General features: G+C 44.5%; 2 protein-coding genes, 2 long non-coding RNA genes and 2 pseudogenes across 7 annotated transcripts; all 6 read left to right on the top strand.

Annotated features, from left to right (window-relative positions):
• Positions 1 to 2396: 2396 nt before the first annotated feature.
• Positions 2397 to 3162, top strand: LOC306918808 (triosephosphate isomerase B-like; the record flags this gene model as incomplete). The annotated part of the gene is made up of 1 exon (XM_079531672.1): positions 2397 to 3162. The coding sequence occupies one exon, from the start codon at positions 2397 to 2399 to the stop codon at positions 3138 to 3140; it is 744 nt and encodes a 247-aa protein (XP_079387798.1). The 3' UTR covers positions 3141 to 3162.
• Positions 3163 to 3622: 460 nt separating this feature from the next.
• On the top strand, positions 3623 to 4481 carry LOC306918811. Its single transcript, XR_013789407.1, has 4 exons — positions 3623 to 3687; positions 3915 to 3971; positions 4088 to 4195; positions 4441 to 4481. It is a non-coding gene; the product is annotated as an uncharacterized lncRNA (long non-coding RNA).
• A 60-nt stretch (positions 4482 to 4541) lies between these two features.
• Positions 4542 to 5388, top strand: LOC306918810 (triosephosphate isomerase B-like; annotated as a pseudogene). The gene has a single exon. The product of its transcript is annotated as a triosephosphate isomerase B-like (transcript).
• A 649-nt stretch (positions 5389 to 6037) lies between these two features.
• Positions 6038 to 6705, top strand: LOC306918809. Its single transcript, XR_013789406.1, has 3 exons — positions 6038 to 6195; positions 6312 to 6419; positions 6665 to 6705. It is a non-coding gene; the product is annotated as an uncharacterized lncRNA (long non-coding RNA).
• A 60-nt stretch (positions 6706 to 6765) lies between these two features.
• Positions 6766 to 7609, top strand: LOC306918807 (triosephosphate isomerase B-like; annotated as a pseudogene). The gene has a single exon. The product of its transcript is annotated as a triosephosphate isomerase B-like (transcript).
• Positions 7610 to 8067: 458 nt separating this feature from the next.
• LOC306918813 (uncharacterized protein) lies at positions 8068 to 12769 on the top strand. 2 transcript variants are annotated; one of them, XM_079531674.1, is made up of 9 exons: positions 8074 to 8132; positions 8362 to 8418; positions 8535 to 8642; positions 8888 to 8965; positions 9124 to 9296; positions 9712 to 9732; positions 10866 to 10930; positions 11360 to 11466; positions 11753 to 12769. In XM_079531674.1, exons 2-9 carry the CDS (start codon positions 8409 to 8411, stop codon positions 11866 to 11868), a joined length of 678 nt encoding a protein of 225 aa, XP_079387800.1. In that variant the 5' UTR covers positions 8074 to 8132; positions 8362 to 8408; the 3' UTR covers positions 11869 to 12769. The 2 variants fall into 2 exon arrangements, 1 of the variants encoding a protein (XP_079387800.1); XR_013789408.1 differs by lacking the exon at positions 9712 to 9732 and having other exon boundaries at positions 8068 to 8132.
• The last annotated feature ends 1597 nt before the right edge of the window (positions 12770 to 14366 follow it).

Raw genomic sequence — 14366 nt, 5'->3', positions numbered from 1 at the left:
CAACCAAGGAAACTCCCCCCTGTCAGGTGTAAAGGAGCAACTTGGACACTCATGCATGAAGGAAACATGAGTTCAAGTCCGTTGCTCTCCCCAGGTTGGTGGAGGGTGTGTAGAGCCCAGGATTACATTAGATAATAAGGGCCTTTCTTCGGCCCCACCCTTCTTCCATTGTTTATATTGTGTTTCGTTTACAAGATGGCCACAGCACCAGGAGGGGGTGGGGCGGAGGTGAGCGGGCGGGGTCGACATATGCCCTTACTGGGCTGCATTCAAGACACTTGCCTTGTGTCGGACACCTGACTTGTGTCTGAACACAGCTTTGATGGATGTGTTCTGCCCCCCATCAAACAAAATGTTTGGTCAAACCATATGGGCTTCCATTGGAAATGCATTGGAGCAGCCATTAAAAACAGACACAAGACAAACGCAAGACGGGTGTCTTGAATTTGTGAATGCAGCCCAGTAAGGTCCCCACCCGCTCACCTCCGCCTCACCCCCTCTTGGTGCTGCGGCCATCTTGGAAACTAAACACAATATAAACAATGGGAGAAGGGTGGGGCTGAGAAAGGCCCTTATTGACACAGGGGTGAAAAATGGGTTACAAAAACGTGGGATAAAAGAAAAAAAGTTTGAGGAATGAACTTGCTTTATCCCCCCTCTTTTCTGTGTCTCACAGTGCCCTCTTGTTTATACCGGCCTTGATCCAATCAACTGTTTGGGGGGGTTTACTCCATGCTATTTCCTCTCATTCTGAGAGAGGAAACACCCTAATCAGGCATGGTGATTAGGTCATGTGACTATCTTCTCCCCTGACATAGGTTGAGCTTACGCTTTGAGATGTCACTTATTGACACTTGCTCTCTGTCCTTTCAACAGAATGATATTAATTATTATGAAACAAACCACCGACTTTAGATCGGACGGAACAGTCGGTGACACCTTAAATCAAGGCACTGCGTGCGTACGCTCGTGACTGGCTCGACCAATCAGAGCGTGAGTTGGCAGCTTGCTATGTATGTCGGGTGGTCCCTTTGACCCTTTGGATTGCCTCCTTGTGTTGGTGGCGTTGCTTGGCCAATCAGGGATTGGCTGATGACACAACTATGTGTTTTTATGTAAAAAAAAAAAAGACGTATGTGGATGATGTAACCAATTTAAGTTTATAGTATGAACTATAGGCCAATATGTCAGATGTTTCAATAACTTGATCGGGGTCCGCTTTTAGCACAGTAGTTGGCGGTGGAGAGCTGGGCGCAAACAGAACGTTCAAGCACTGCGCATAAGTTGTGCGCTCTGCTCGCGCACACGCAGGCCATTCATTGCCTGCTTGTGTGCCAAACGCAAGTTGGCAGCTCGACAGAGTGCATTTCTACTTTAATTATGGCCTGAGCTGCTGAGTCAACCATAGGTCAGGCATGCCCGAATACGGAGCTCATGGTGCTGGAACCGGCTCAGGTTTTTACTCGAGTAGCCTACTGTAAAAGTAGCCATATTACAATGTAGAAACTGTATTCAAAAAGTTACTTGGTAACTTTGTTACTAGATATTGGCATCAACATATCTTACATACCAAAAGTATTACATTTAAAAAAATTAAAAAATCTGCAAGTTCTGCTATTTTTCAATAGAATAAGTATAAAATATGGCTTAATTTGTTCATGTACATTTTGTAATAATAATCTTGCGCTTTAGTTTTTATTCTTGCATGATGGAATGACAGACGTTTCGGCTATCCAGCCTTCATCAGTGTGGAGAGTTTGTAAATGTCCCTTTTAAGGAGTGGTGACAATGCAGGTGCACCCAATCACCATTGATCACCTCACATCACAACATCGGGTGTGATATGCGATGTGTGCGACCCATCACCTTTATTTCTATAATGTGATTTGAACGGGTAACACACCATAAGTCAGAGCACGGTGGTCACAAGAAAAGTAATAATAATAATCTAAATGTGTGATGTGTGACTGCGGCCATCACACTTGTGTTACTTGTTACAAATTCAGATTATAAATGTATTGTGAGTATTACAATAAATACTGTAACGAATGCTTTCACATAGGTCTTCGATAGGTAGCCAGAATTACCCCACTGAATATTGCTACTCCATATATGGAGATATCTGACATCGTCTTACCAACATATGATATCCATGTCTGACATCACAAACCCCATATTTGGACCAGGCTGATCCAGAGTTCTATATGAGATGACAGGGACATTAAGTGCTGAAATCATGCCAATGTAGACATCATCGTGACAGGCATCCAGCCAACCTCCATATAAAGTTACCCTTAATTTCAGATAAATACACTGACAGGCAACAGCCTGGAATCAACGGTTAACACCATTCTAAAAGGACAAAGCAGCGCAAGATCATCCACCAAACCGCAAACATGAGCAGGAAATTCTTCGTCTGTGGTAACTGGAAGATGAACGGCGACAAGGCGAGCCTCGGCGAGCTCATGAAGACCCTGAACAGCGCCAAGGTGGACCCCAGCGTTGAGGTGGTGTGCGGTTCTCCGGCCGTCTATCTGGACTTCGTCAGGTCTACGTTGGACGCTAAATTCGGGGTGGCCGCTCAGAACTGCTACAAAGTCGCCAAGGGTGCCTTCACCGGGGAGATCAGCCCCGCGATGATCAAGGACTGCGGAGCACACTGGGTGATCCTGGGACACTCCGAGAGACGCCACGTCTTCGGAGAGAGCGATGAGCTCATCGGTAAGAAGACGGCCCACGTTCTGGAGAACGGCCTCCGGGTCGTCGCCTGCGTCGGCGAGAAGCTGGAAGAGAGAGAGGCCGGCATCACGGAGAAGGTGGTCTTCGCTCAGACCAAGTTCTTCGCGGACAACGTAAAGGACTGGAGCAAGGTCGTGCTGGCCTATGAACCCGTGTGGGCTATCGGCACCGGCAGGACAGCCCCCCCGCAGCAGGCGCAGGAGGTTCACGAGAAGCTGAGGGAATGGCTGAGAGCCAACGTGTCTGAAGCCGTGGGCGACTCCGTTAGGATCATCTACGGAGGTTCCGTGACCGGTGGCACCTGCAAGGAGCTCGGTGGCCAGAAAGACATCGATGGCTTCCTTGTGGGCGGAGCGTCCCTCAAGCCAGAGTTCATTGACATCATCAATGCCAAGCAATAAAAACCCTGTAAAGTTGCGACCATGAAACCACGTCCATCATAGTTCATCGGCATCATCAATCCCTCATCATTTATCAGCCATGTTTTACTTGTTGGTGTAATGATGCAGCCTGCGTAGCTAGTTCAGGCATACAACTTTTATGAGCATGCCTACCTGATCATGTGACTGATGCACTCTTTACCTGATCAGAGTGGCTATTTAAACTTCTCTGCCTAACTGCTCATTCCTGGCTTCCCTCCTGCTGTGCGGACGTGCGTCGCTGCTGCTGCTGCTGCCTAGCTTGCTGTTAAGTTTCTTTAGGTCGCTTCAGTCCAGAGCTGCCACTTGTGCCACAGAAGGTGGTGCTGCAAAGTGTTCGACCAAAAGGTTAGTATGAAGTCTGCTTTTATTAGCATTTGCCCCATACTCATAGTGGTATGCTAGTCATACACAACAATGTAATAGAGACACACACTGAATCCCAAAACTATGTCTCATCAAACAGAAAAGTCGCAAGGGACGACCTCCACTCCATCCTCTGACCAAAATGCCCAGAAACACCAAGGAAGTAATTGTGACACACACACACACACACACCCCAAAACTAGGTTGTGCTTCCTTAAACATTTTTCAACTTTAGATTGTTGGTTTGTTAAAGTCATCATTGTTTGCATTTATTTCATTTTGGAGCTGCCACTCTGTCATATATGGAGGATATATTAAATGCAATGGTAGTTCATATTGAATAAAAGTAAAGTAGATCACCTTCTCATGGATGCCTGTCTCATCAAACAGAAAAAACCAAGTCGCCTGGACCCAGCTCCACTCAATTGCCTGAGCCAATGCAACCAAGTAAGCGACGCACGCACACTTAAGTTGTTGTGGTATGGTTTTGCACTCTAATTAATTGTAGTCATTTGTTTCTATGCATTAGAATTTCAGAAGGTGTTAATCACTGTTTTCTTTAGGGCACTTCAGTTCAGAGCCAGAACTGCAAGAGCCAGAACTGCAAGATTATCAGACTGATGACAGCATGGGATCTGCACAGAGTTTCCCACCAGTTACCCCTACGAAAAGTTCGTATGAAGTCAGAATTTTTTAATAAACATTTGACCTATACCGGTATATGCTAGTCTTACAATACTTACAATTGATTAATTACTGTGTGGAGAGGGGGGGCTGCTGTTCTTCATTTCGGAAGAACACTAGCTGCCACTACTAGGTTACATTTGTAGGATTTGAACTTGTACTTAATGCAATGGTTTATACTAAAGAAAAGTGGCAAATAAATAACCTTATGGATGCCTGTCTCATCAAACAGGAAAAAAGTCACGCAACCCCACCTCCACCTCCATCATCGTGACAGGCATCCAGCCAAGCTCCATATAAAGTTACCCTTAATTTCAGATAAATACACTGACAGGCAACAGCCTGGAATCAACGGTTAACACCATTCTAAAAGGACAAAGCAGCGCAAGATCATCCACCAAACCGCAAACATGAGCAGGAAATTCTTCGTCGGTGGTAACTGGAAGATGAACGGCGACAAGGCGAGCCTCGGCGAGCTCATGAAGACCCTGAACAGCGCCAAGGTGGACCCCAGCGTTGAGGTGGTGTGCGGTTCTCCGGGCCGTCTATCTGGACTTCGTCAGGTCTACGTTGGACGCTAAATTCGGGGTGGCCGCTCAGAACTGCTACAAAGTCGCCAAGGGTGCCTTCACCGGGGAGATCAGCCCCGCGATGATCAAGGACTGCGGAGCACACTGGGTGATCCTGGGACACTCCGAGAGACGCCACGTCTTCGGAGAGAGCGACGAGCTCATCGGTAAGAAGACGGCCCACGTTCTGGAGAACGGCCTCCGGGTCGTCGCCTGCGTCGGCGAGAAGCTGGAAGAGAGAGAGGCCGGCATCACGGAGAAGGTGGTCTTCGCTCAGACCAAGTTCTTCGCGGACAACGTAAAGGACTGGAGCAAGGTCGTGCTGGCCTATGAACCCGTGTGGGCTATCGGCACCGGCAGGACAGCCCCCCCGCAGCAGGCGCAGGAGGTTCACGAGAAGCTGAGGGAATGGCTGAGAGCCAACGTGTCTGAAGCCGTGGGCGACTCCGTTAGGATCATCTACGGAGGTTCCGTGACCGGTGGCACCTGCAAGGAGCTCGGTGGCCAGAAAGACATCGATGGCTTCCTTGTGGGCGGAGCGTCCCTCAAGCCAGAGTTCATTGACATCATCAATGCCAAGCAATAAAAACCCTGTAAAGTTGCGACCATGAAACCACGTCCATCATAGTTCATCGGCATCATCAATCCCTCATCATTTATCAGCCATGTTTTACTTGTTGGTGTAATGATGCAGCCTGCGTAGCTAGTTCAGGCATACAACTTTTATGAGCATGCCTACCTGATCATGTGACTGATGCACTCTTTACCTGATCAGAGTGGCTATTTAAACTTCTCTGCCTAACTGCTCATTCCTGGCTTCCCTCCTGCTGTGCGGACGTGCGTCGCTGCTGCTGCTGCTGCCTAGCTTGCTGTTAAGTTTCTTTAGGTCGCTTCAGTCCAGAGCTGCCACTTGTGCCACAGAAGGTGGTGCTGCAAAGTGTTCGACCAAAAGGTTAGTATGAAGTCTGCTTTTATTAGCATTTGCCCCATACTCATAGTGGTATGCTAGTCATACACAACAATGTAATAGAGACACACACTGAATCCCAAAACTATGTCTCATCAAACAGAAAAGTCGCAAGGGACGAACCTCCACTCCATCCTCTGACCAAAATGCCCAGAAACACCAAGGAAGTAATTGTGACACACACACACACACACCCCCCAAAACTAGGTTGTGCTTCCTTAAACATTTTTCAACTTTAGATTGTTGGTTTGTTAAAGTCATCATTGTTTGCATTTATTTCATTTTGGAGCTGCCACTCTGTCATATATGGAGGATATATTAAATGCAATGGTAGTTCATATTGAATAAAAGTAAAGTAGATCACCTTCTCATGGATGCCTGTCTCATCAAACAGAAAAAACCAAGTCGCCTGGACCCAGCTCCACTCAATTGCCTGAGCCAATGCAACCAAGTAAGCGACGCACGCACACTTAAGTTGTTGTGGTATGGTTTTGCACTCTAATTAATTGTAGTCATTTGTTTCTATGCATTAGAATTTCAGAAGGTGTTAATCACTGTTTTCTTTAGGGCACTTCAGTTCAGAGCCAGAACTGCAAGAGCCAGAACTGCAAGATTATCAGACTGATGACAGCATGGGATCTGCACAGAGTTTCCCACCAGTTACCCCTACGAAAAGTTCGTATGAAGTCAGAATTTTTTAATAAACATTTGACCTATACCGGTATATGCTAGTCTTACAATACTTACAATTGATTAATTACTGTGTGGAGAGGGGGGGCTGCTGTTCTTCATTTCGGAAGAACACTAGCTGCCACTACTAGGTTACATTTGTAGGATTTGAACTTGTACTTAATGCAATGGTTTATACTAAAGAAAAGTGGCAAATAAATAACCTTATGGATGCCTGTCTCATCAAACAGGAAAAAAGTCACGCAACCCCACCTCCACCTCCATCATCGTGACAGGCATCCAGCCAAGCTCCATATAAAGTTACCCTTAATTTCAGATAAATACACTGACAGGCAACAGCCTGGAATCAACGGTTAACACCATTCTAAAAGGACAAAGCAGCGCAAGATCATCCACCAAACCGCAAACATGAGCAGGAAATTCTTCGTCGGTGGTAACTGGAAGATGAACGGCGACAAGGCGAGCCTCGGCGAGCTCATGAAGACCCTGAACAGCGCCAAGGTGGACCCCAGCGTTGAGGTGGTGTGCGGTTCTCCGGGCCGTCTATCTGGACTTCGTCAGGTCTACGTTGGACGCTAAATTCGGGGTGGCCGCTCAGAACTGCTACAAAGTCGCCAAGGGTGCCTTCACCGGGGAGATCAGCCCCGCGATGATCAAGGACTGCGGAGCACACTGGGTGATCCTGGGACACTCCGAGAGACGCCACGTCTTCGGAGAGAGCGACGAGCTCATCGGTAAGAAGACGGCCCACGTTCTGGAGAACGGCCTCCGGGTCGTCGCCTGCGTCGGCGAGAAGCTGGAAGAGAGAGAGGCCGGCATCACGGAGAAGGTGGTCTTCGCTCAGACCAAGTTCTTCGCGGACAACGTAAAGGACTGGAGCAAGGTCGTGCTGGCCTATGAACCCGTGTGGGCTATCGGCACCGGCAGGACAGCCCCCCCGCAGCAGGCGCAGGAGGTTCACGAGAAGCTGAGGGAATGGCTGAGAGCCAACGTGTCTGAAGCCGTGGGCGACTCCGTTAGGATCATCTACGGAGGTTCCGTGACCGGTGGCACCTGCAAGGAGCTCGGTGGCCAGAAAGACATCGATGGCTTCCTTGTGGGCGGAGCGTCCCTCAAGCCAGAGTTCATTGACATCATCAATGCCAAGCAATAAAAACCCTGTAAAGTTGCGACCATGAAACCACGTCCATCATAGTTCATCGGCATCATCAATCCCTCATCATTTATCAGCCATGTTTTACTTGTTGGTGTAATGATGCAGCCTGCGTAGCTAGTTCAGGCATACAACTTTTATGAGCATGCCTACCTGATCATGTGACTGATGCACTCTTTACCTGATCAGAGTGGCTATTTAAACTTCTCTGCCTAACTGCTCATTCCTGGCTTCCCTCCTGCTGTGCGGACGTGCGTCGCTGCTGCTGCTGCTGCCTAGCTTGCTGTTAAGTTTCTTTAGGTCGCTTCAGTCCAGAGCTGCCACTTGTGCCACAGAAGGTGGTGCTGCAGTGTTCGACCAAAAGGTTAGTATGAAGTCTGCTTTTATTAGCATTTGCCCCATACTCATAGTGGTATGCTAGTCATACACAACAATGTAATAGAGACACACACTGAATCCCAAAACTATGTCTCATCAAACAGAAAAGTCGCAAGGGACGACCTCCACTCCATCCTCTGACCAAAATGCCCAGAAACACCAAGGAAGTAATTGTGACACACACACACACACACACACCCCAAAACTAGGTTGTGCTTCCTTAAACATTTTTCAACTTTAGATTGTTGGTTTGTTAAAGTCATCATTGTTTGCATTTATTTCATTTTGGAGCTGCCACTCTGTCATATATGGAGGATATATTAAATGCAATGGTAGTTCATATTGAATAAAAGTAAAGTAGATCACCTTCTCATGGATGCCTGTCTCATCAAACAGAAAAAACCAAGTCGCCTGGACCCAGCTCCACTCAATTGCCTGAGCCAATGCAACCAAGTAAGCGACGCACGCACACTTAAGTTGTTGTGGTATGGTTTTGCACTCTAATTAATTGTAGTCATTTGTTTCTATGCATTAGAATTTCAGAAGGTGTTAATCACTGTTTTCTTTAGGGCACTTCAGTTCAGAGCCAGAACTGCAAGAGCCAGAACTGCAAGATTATCAGACTGATGACAGCATGGGATCTGCACAGAGTTTCCCACCAGTTACCCCTACGAAAAGTTCGTATGAAGTCAGAATTTTTTAATAAACATTTGACCTATACCGGTATATGCTAGTCTTACAATACTTACAATTGATTAATTACTGTGTGGAGAGGGGGGGCTGCTGTTCTTCATTTCGGAAGAACACTAGCTGCCACTACTAGGTTACATTTGTAGGATTTGAACTTGTACTTAATGCAATGGTTTATACTAAAGAAAAGTGGCAAATAAATAACCTTATGGATGCCTGTCTCATCAAACAGGAAAAAAGTCACGCAACCCCACCTCCACCTCCACCCCCAGACTACAACGAGCATCACCGTACCCAATGCAGCAAGCAAGTAAGCGACACACACACACACACACACACACACACACACACACACACACACACACACACACACACACACACACACACACACACACACACACACACATTGTGCTGTTGGTATGGTTGTGCTCTTTCTATTTGTGGTGATCATTCGTTTCTATGCTTTAGAATTTCAGAGGAAGGTTCTGGAGCTGCTCGTTTCTATCCGGGACGGGTTGCAGGACTTGAAGCTGTCAAGCAGTCAAGATGAGAGTGCTCCCCTTCCGGCCAAGGCGACCACAGTAGAGGGACTAACCGTCCTTGACGAGTCCCTCACCTCGGCTACTGAAAGACAGCATCTGGTAGGTTTCACAACTCTAGCATAACTGTTTCAAAACTGTAGCAATTTGACACTGTATCAAAGCATGTGTCAAAATGTAATTTAATCATTTCAAAATGGGGAAGTATACAGTTGGAGGGGTACGGCATTGTGTAAACTGTTGTATCACATTGCGTCATTATACATGCTTTACAGTATAGCCTACAGTGTATTAAAGCTTATTGAAACAAATGGCAGCAATCTTTTGCAGTCACTTTTGGACAAATGGCAGCAATTGTCCTTAAAAATATTTAAATGGTATACAATAAAAGCATCCGATTTAAAATACATAAAGGTAGCAGCTGTTTATATGTGCAGTAGGTCGAGAGGTACACTCAATGGTTAGTAGACCTTAGTTTGGTTGTATTCCATTAGCTAACCTTCTTTTATCACAACAGGTCACACATCTTGCTGCTGTGGTATGGTAGTTTTCAAACTCACATAGGGTGTATGTAATCTGTGGGAAGTATGTCTGTCTTTGTATAGTGGGCAGGTGCTTAAAAAGTATTGCTCAGTTTCCACCACATTGTGTGTGCAGTGGGTGGGTGCAATGGTGCATAGTCATCCCTTGGGAGCGGGGTCTTTCTGTGGCGGCCTTTCTCTATTGAAGGCTGTGTCCACTGACTCTGTACCTAGTAAAGACTTAAGTTTTGGGTTGTTCACGATGCTCAGGTATTCTGACATATATATTATCTGTTTAGTGCTAGGTAGCATTCCATTTTGCTTTGGTTTAGGGTTGTCTGTTTCCAGTATGTACTACACCCTCTGCGTTAAACCAATCCTGATACCATCCAAATATGAAAGACTTTGCAATGCAGGTTTTAATTCGCAAAAGACTTTCCACACAGTTGTAGCCCCTACATTGAATTTAGATATCCCCAAATGCACTCGTCTGAGACATGACTGGCTACTCAAGACTACTAGTAGTAAATATAGCTGTTTATATTTGTTGATGACATGTAGTAAGGTGTAATATGTGATGCTCTGTTGACTTGAATACACAGGATCACAATGGGGAAAAAGTCCTCACGTGTAAATGGGTTGATGCTAAAAGGAAAAACAAACATCCTGAAAACAGATTCTACAAATGTCTTCTAAATCCTGACAGTTTTCTGAAAACCCCATGTTTCTATGCCAGTGGTTCTCAACCTTTTTCATGTCAAGGACCCCAGACATATCTGTATTTGGGACCCCCCAGAAGCAAAGATTTGAGTTAAACGTTCGCTCTGAAAGAATCTGTATTCAAAGATGTGTGCCACATTTTCACGATATTTCAAAAATAGCAGCTCAAGCTACAAGCTCATAGTGTGACACTTGTGCCGCGCTATGAGCTTGAAAATTTGCTATTTTTTAAATAACCTACTGCTTAAAACACCAAGGGGTTCCCACCAAGAATGGTTTAATGTCTTACTGTACCACGGTGCTGTTTACATTTCTGTCAAGTAGCCTATTCAATCAACAAAGTGTTCTTGAATGTGGAGTGTTACACTTCCAACAGTCGTGGTGATATTCTGAGCTGTTGTTTTTTTTTTCTCAACCCCGTTCATTTCAGATTAATTCCTTGGCGCTGATTGGAGGAACAACACTGAGGGATAACGTCAAGAGAGTCATGGAAAAGTATGTTATTTTATAGGTATTAATTGGGCATTAATATTATGGTAGACTTGCATTTAACTTTTTTCGGTGCTTTAGACTAATTGTTTGACAGGGGGTGCATACTTAGTTTAGACTAGTCATTGATTAGACATGGGTTAAGGTTAGGTTTAGGTGTGCTGCCCTGTGGGGGTGAGGGTTTGAGGGGTTGTAGGACTAATGACTGGTCTAACCAAATGACTAAACTAAGTACTGTACCCGTTTGACGGTACTCTGTTACTGTCTATTCAATCCGTTTTTAACTTTAAAAATGGAGTGATATAATTTGTGTTGGCAGTCTGAGTGTTAACTTCTACTGCATGTACCCTCAACAGGTACTCTTCTAGGGGTGCCCTCTACTAGTCTACAAGTTAATGGAATTGCATCACTTTTAAATACCTTTTGTATCCACAGGTTGATGTCAAATGACCTCATGGCAAAATTCAATATGAAGGGAAAGCTGGGAACCAAAGAAAGAAAGCTGTCTTTCATCAAGCTCCACCTCTACTCTGTGGTCATAGGTAAACGGCATATATCCAGTACCCATGTTTTGACACAGTGGCCACTTGTGAATAACCAGGCAACTACCCACAATGTTTTCAAGTGTATACATTCTGGATGGTTCTTATGTTCTTTGACACCTTTAAAACGGATATCTCTTTTTGCTTTCATTTTGTAATGATGTAGCCAGTGTCCAAACTTGAAATCCCTTTAACTTTGAGCATTAGATTAAATGTTTGACCCCTTCGAATTTCTGCCGCTTAATGGTTTTACTGCTTACTGTAGCCCATCTTGTCTGTCTTGCAGAGAGTGTCCAGAGGAGCACCAAAGAAACGGAGGCTAACATCTCTGACCAAATTGCTTACTGCTTGAAATATGCTCCAGACAGGCTGGGTGGAGGTGGCAGGACCAAGACGGACTAGGCTGGAGACAACAGTATTTTATTTTGCACAAGGTCTAGACTGGAGACAACAGTACTTTATTTTACTTTGCACAAGGAAGCTGTTTTGCACAAGGAAGCTGTTTTATGCACAAATACAAAGAAAACCTCATTGATGCACGTGTTTCGGGTCTCTGGGGCTTCGTACACACATAAAGAACTGTTCTGTGCTCTGCCTGTGTTTCATGGCCGCCTCAATGCTTTTCCAATGGAAGTCATGTGATTTGACCAAACACTTGTGTTTGATTGCCCCCCTCCCCCGCATCAAACAAGTGTTTGGTCAAACCACGTGACTTCCATTGGAAAAGCATTGAGGCGGCCATGAAACACAGGCAGAGCACACAACAGTTCTTTATGTGTGTATGAAGCCTGGGATGTGTTTCGCGGGTCCCAGGTCTCGCAACAATGTTGCGAAAAACTTATATTGCTATTATTGAATTTAACCCATTGATGCCTGAAGGTGATTCTACAAATGTCTTCTATGTCTTGACAGTATTTTCAGTGGTGCTCCATCGTTTTCATGTCAAGGACCCAAAAAATATGTAGGCGTATTTGGCCGCCTGAAAATATGTTGTTCAAGGGACTCCTATTTTTCAACAGCTACAGTTTTGTTTTGTTTGGACTGTCTATTTAAAAAAAAGGCTTCTAAATCCTAATAGTTTTCTGAAAAACCCATGTTTCTATGTCTGTTGTGCTCAACCTTTTTCATGTCAAGCACCCCCAGAATTATCTCTATTGGGCCACAGACCCCCATCTCAAAATATGTTGTTCCAGGGACCCCCCAGATGCAAATATTTTAGTTAAAAATGTTCGCTCTGAAATATATGTTCAAAGATTTGCACCTATTTTTCGTACGCTTAAAATGCAAAGGGGTTCCCGCCCAGAATGGGTTAAAAAGATTTGCACCTATTTTTCGTACGCTTAAAACGCAAAGGGGTTCCCGCCCAGAATGGGTTAAAATAATGGGTAGACCCATTTACGTCTGCCATTGACAGACAGGCTGTGATTTTGTTTTTCCCAGGAGGCTGTGAAATTTGTTTTTAAATGGTGCCTGTGAATTGCTATTTTTGAGAACCATTAAGTGGTTTAATAAATCTGTCTTGATTTATATTGTGAATTGTCTTAACTTTATTCTTTTCTCATGGCTGTCTAATGTTGGAAGTTGATGTAAGGCTAACTTTGGGTTTTGACGGACATCTGTTGTTTTACAACCAACATGCAACATCTGTCCAAATTTGGGCATTTGTCAACCTAATTGGGTTTTGACAGCAATACAATTCTTACTTATATCCAACGTATAGATAACATCAGATGTTGACGTCAAACCAATGTTGGTTTATGACATCAATCAAATTAATTTTCAACTAAAATACAACTAATATCCAATGTTAAGAGTCGGACCTATAATCAACGTCTACATAACCTCAGAGATTGACGTCAAACCAACGTTAGTTTATGATGTCAGACCAACATTAGGTTTTGATGTCAGACCAACGTTGGGTTATGACGTCAATAAAACTTTAATTTACAACCAAAATACAACTAATATCCAATGTTGGGAGCCCGACCTATAATCAACGTCTACATAACATCAGAGATTGACGTCAAACCAACGTTAGGTTTTGATGTCAGACAAACGTTGGGTTATGACGTCAATCAAACTTTCATATCCAACCAAAATACAACTAATATCCAACGTTGGGAGCCGGACCTATAATCAACGTCTACATAACCTCAGAGATTGACGTCAAACCTACGTTAGTTTATGATGTCAAACCAACGTTAGGTTTTGATGTCAGACCAACGTTGGGTTATGACGTCAATCAAACTTTCATATCCAACCAAAATACAACTAATATCCAACGTTGGGAGCCGGACCTATAATCAACGTCTACACAACCTCAGAGATTTACGTCAAACCAACGTTAGTTTATGATGTCAAACCAACGTTAGTTTATGATGTCAGACCAACGTTAGGTTTTTATGTCAGACCAACGTTAGGTTATGACGTCAATCAAACTTTCATATCCAACCAAAAAACAATGTTCATCCAACGTTGGAGTACAACGTTATCCTAACGTCATGTAGACGTCTTGTGCCAGCTGGGAGAGGAGTACCTGGAGGAGTTATTGGTGCTCCTAAAATGCGGCGACCCGTCTCGCCGGATGGATAAAAGAGGGATGCATGAATAACTTATAGAAAAACTATATTTATTGGATAGGTGGGGACTGGTGAGTCAATGGAGGGTATTGCAACTCTAGATTCATACCATTATAAAAATAAATCTAGAGTTGGAAATTGCAGCTAGGTCCATGTGTGGTCCAGCCCTAAATGCATATTCTAATAAAAACAACTTAATACTTCCTAAGGATAATATGAGCATCAAAGCAATATTTAGGTACTTACTATACTAAAAAATATATATATTTAAATAGCCGATCTACTAGCTCACAACGTGTTGCGGAGGCGACACGTTGTGAG

The sequence above is a fragment of the Electrona antarctica genome (genome assembly GCF_951216825.1).
Source record: "Electrona antarctica genome assembly, contig: scaffold_380, whole genome shotgun sequence".
NCBI lineage: Eukaryota > Metazoa > Chordata > Actinopteri > Myctophiformes > Myctophidae > Electrona > Electrona antarctica.
This window is presented reverse-complemented; position numbering and strand designations above follow the sequence as displayed.